Source organism: Octodon degus, unplaced genomic scaffold, assembly GCF_000260255.1.
Source record: "Octodon degus isolate 3935 unplaced genomic scaffold, OctDeg1.0 scaffold00079, whole genome shotgun sequence".
Lineage (NCBI taxonomy): Eukaryota > Metazoa > Chordata > Mammalia > Rodentia > Octodontidae > Octodon > Octodon degus.
This window is the reverse complement of record NW_004524655.1, coordinates 2,910,714-2,914,847: the sequence shown is the minus strand read 5'-3', so window position 1 is coordinate 2,914,847 and position 4,134 is coordinate 2,910,714. Positions and strand designations below refer to the sequence as shown.

The window sequence follows — 4,134 nt, the reverse complement described above, 5'->3', positions numbered from 1 at the left end:
CTGCCTCTAATCTGTCAGTTGCAGGGAATTCTGATGAGTCCCCACTTCAGAGTCTTACTCTTCATGGAGTTATTGGCATAGCTCTGGGGTGGGCAGACAGTTTTTTTGAAAACATGCTCAGCCAGAAGCCCCAAGTCCATGCAGCTGTGGCAGAGTTACAATTCTGTGGTTTCATGTTAGTTACCTTATAGTTAACCATGTAATTAGTGCCACTTAATGTATGCTACCAAAAATAAATATATCTACCCAGACTAGATATAGTATTTTTTGTATAATTGGATTTCCTAATACTGATACTTGTCATTACCACAAAGAATGTATTGGTTTGTTTTGTTTTGTTTTGTTTTGTTTTGTTTTGTTTTTTAACAAGAAAGTGTATTTGGAAATAAAGTCAGATGGAAAATTCATTTTTTAAAATCCCCATTTTTTCACTTTGTCTGATACAAGAAGGCTATTGCCCCTTTTTGGCCCCACATATCCTAGTTCCCTTCTCCAGAACTGGGTTAGTAACTAGGAATTTTGTTTGAAGATGGCATAGCCTTTGTCACCTGGGCTGCAGGGCCTGGCTCTAATTCACAGCGCTCTTTTCTCCTCACCTACTGAGGTGCCCTCCCTGAGAAGCCATCAGTTCTCAGGGATGGTACTCAGTTTTTCTCTTCTCTCCAGCTGAATAAACTTTTTTTCTGTACCAGTTAATTTTTCCAACTAATAGAATAAAGGCAGTTTTCTAAAAAAAAAAAAAAAAAGAAGACAGGGCTGATAGAGAATCTAAGTACAAGAAAAGTGAGTCTAGCCCTTCCCCAAATCACGAGTATTTATAGAGATCTAAAAAAGTAATAAGAGGGGCCGGGGAGATGGCTCAGTAGAATAAGTGCTTGCCTGGCAAGTGCATGGGCCTGAGTTCAATCCCCGGTTTCTCCAAAAATAAAAAAGAATAAGAAAGTAGTAAGAAATGAGATTTTGCAAGCCTGTTTTCTACTAGTTACATGAACTATACATAATAGGTTTAAATAAAAAATAGCTTGTAGTTACATAAAACAGCCTCTGAACAGATTCCACTTATATAAAAGAGAAAACTGACGGAAAAAGGAAAGTAAGTACAAGAAAGTCAGGTGAGGTAGCACTGTCTCTTTAAGAAGCTCCTTGGAGATGCGTAACTGTAGAAAGCCTGGTGAATACAGCATTGATTGGGAATGAGGTAACCACAAACACCGCTGTCTCAAATGAAAAGGGATTCAAGATCTGATCCAGAAAACAAGCATCGTAACCACCAGATAAAAATTTAATGATAAACACAAGATGCTCTACATACAAGGAAGATTGAAGGATCTCATTCTATGCCATAAACATGAGGTTCTCTTAGAAAGAGGAGCCTCTCTGACCCATGGCTCAAGTTTCATCTAATCGATCCACAAACTCTGCCATAGCTGGGCTTTGTGCTGCCGAATCTTTAATGCTGAACAGAGCCCCAGGGAGCAGGGAGGAGGGAGCGAGGACTGGCACCTGGCTGCAGAGTAGGCCTGGCCTGCCTTTCTGTTCAGGAGCTCTCCATCCAGATAAGACTCATAACTGGCATTCAGGAAGAAAGTCTCTTTTATTTCTAAGCTCTTTCAGGCTCTTCCAGTCATTCTCAGGAGTCTGACCTCAAGCACCTTCCTACACCTGAAGCAGAGACCCTTTAAGTCTAAGTGATCTAAGGCCTTTCTGCAGTTACCTGGCTCTCACATGCAGTGAGTGGACATACCTTGCACCAGGTCAGCTCTGAGGTCTACGTATTAGCAATGCGGGCAGAAGCCTAATGTACCGATAACATGAGGAACAGAATTCCAGATTTCTGGTCCATTAGTTTTCCTAAAAGCAACAGCTCTATAGCGTTCTCGAGAAGGACATTAACCTCTAAATTATAGCCAGCAAAGCTGAAGCTAAATAAGTGCTCCTCCTGGGCATATTTTGTTTAAACAGAAATAATTTTTCATGAGCACAGGAAACTAAAATATTTAAACAAGCTGTAATTTCACTTCAAATAATGCTCTTGAAGGAGTATTTTTCCCCCTAAGAAAATGACTCAGTGACCACTAAGTGGCTGGTTTTTTTTTTTTTTTTCTTCTTCAATCCCAGGGGATCAAACTTGGGTCCTTGCACTTGCCAAGCAGGAATTTATGCCACTGAGCTATATCCCCGGTACTAACTACTAACTGTTCAAGTCCAAAGTTGTTTTTTGGTTTTGTTCTCTTGTAGACAAGGGCTCATTCAAAGGCTGACCCAGACTTAGAAGTTTAAGGGTTTTAGGGCTGGCGAGATAACTCAGTGAACTAAGTGCCTGCTTAGGCAAGCACAGGAACTGGGCTTCGATCCCCAGCACCACATGCTGTGTTGGTCCTGCCCCCACTGAGCAGCCCATAGTCTGAGCATGGTGGCACATGCCTGCAATCCCAGCACTGGGGAGAGAAAAACAGGTGGATAACTGTAGTCTGGGCTGCGTAGTGAGACCCTGTACCAAATACATTAAAAATAAAAGAAGTTTTGGCAAATAATTTGAGACTGCAGAAGTTTGAAGTTTGAGGTTTACCATTTTAAACTGTAGCTCAAGACACTTCCTAATTGATAAAGAAAACTAATCTTATTGTACATAAAAGAAACACATAAATGCACCTCTAAATAGCAAAACATGAAGAATTCATGAAAGTGGCTTTTGGAACAGAAGCCAAAGGAATTTACAGAAGCTAAAATTAAATTTCTTGGCCATGGAGACATATAAAAAGCCTAGTTCCAGACAAGTTAAGTAGCAAATAAGTACTATGTGGTAGTGAAGGAAGGTCTTGTGTGGCCACAGCCCTCAACCATAATAAAGCCTTTGGAAAAGAGGTGTGTAAGAACAGGACCTGTTTGTGCCAACACTTACTATTCTTGCTTGACTTTTTTAAGTCTTCATAAAATACAAACTGTTTGCCTTAATGAAAATCTAACATAACATGCCACAAGAGTGATTTAAAAGCCAGGAAGACATATCGAGACAAATGGATTGCAGATCTGCTCCACAAGAACGTGCTGTTCACCACTCACTGCCCTGCCGAGCTCTCTAATCCAAGAGAAGGGAGTCACGGAGGTTGTCTATCCCTACACACACTTTCCCAGAGGAAGACTCCCCCTGTCAAGGAAAGGAGAGTAACTGGTGCTCAGAGGGCAGGCCATGAAAAATGAAAGACCTGGGACAAAGAGCATTAGGCGAAATGGTTCTACTTACCCAGCAATGACCACGCCATCGTGAGAATGCACGTCACACAACACTGCCTCGGGAATGTGTTCCAGCTCGCTCACGGCACCTCTGCGACTCTGCATAAGGAAAAGGGGGATGCGGTTTACACTCTTCTTGGAATACCAGGAAAGCAGACTGCACTGTCATCTGTACTCCATAGAGATTTTCTATGGCACGTACTGCATTCAAGCTATGTGGACATTCCAAATGACAAAGATGACAAGAAACATGTTAAATTATTAAGTATATCAGAATTACCACAGGCACAAAGGCAATGAACTGCAGGGCACAGACATGTGAGACATGAGCCCTGTCATCAAGGAGATCACCGAGCACAAAGCAAGTATGTGCACATGAATGACAACTACCTATGGTAAGCTGGTAAGCACTGGCTGGGAGAGGAGGGGAGGATGGAGGGCGAGGCTAAGCCTAAAGCTGGCTGTGGTGGCATGGAGCTCAGTGCCAGCTACTAGGAGACAGAGACAGGAATATCATGAGTTTGAGGTCAGCCTAGGAAACACAGTAAAACCCCTTTCTTATAAAAACAAAACCAGAGTGCAGCCCGCCCTCTGAGTGAGAACTTCCGCTGTGCCTTGGGCCCTCCATATCCAACCGACCCCAGGCCCTGCGAGTGTGGGGGAGAGCTTCTGCTCTGTCCTGCGCCAGCCCGCCACTCCAGGCCCAGACCCACTGCGTGAGAGAGTCACTTCCCTGCATTCTCCAGACTATTCCAGACCACCCCCACCTGACCAGACCATGCGCAGCCTGCCATCTGAGTAAGAACTGCTGCTGCGCTCTTGGGAGTCCTGCAGACCCACCAAAACACAACACTGGTGAGTGTGCGGGAGAGCTTCTAGGCTCTCTCACCCCTGCTTCTC

General features: G+C 43.6%; 1 protein-coding gene across 1 annotated transcript in view; it reads right to left on the bottom strand.

Annotated features, from left to right (window-relative positions):
• Positions 1–4,134, bottom strand: part of Fbxw8 (F-box and WD repeat domain containing 8) — a 123,750-nt gene that overhangs the window by 73,736 nt on the left and 45,880 nt on the right. The window contains exon 6 of the mRNA XM_004636336.2: positions 3,245–3,333. Within this exon, the coding sequence (XP_004636393.1) occupies positions 3,245–3,333 (89 nt within the window). The remainder of the gene's footprint in view (positions 1–3,244; positions 3,334–4,134) is intronic.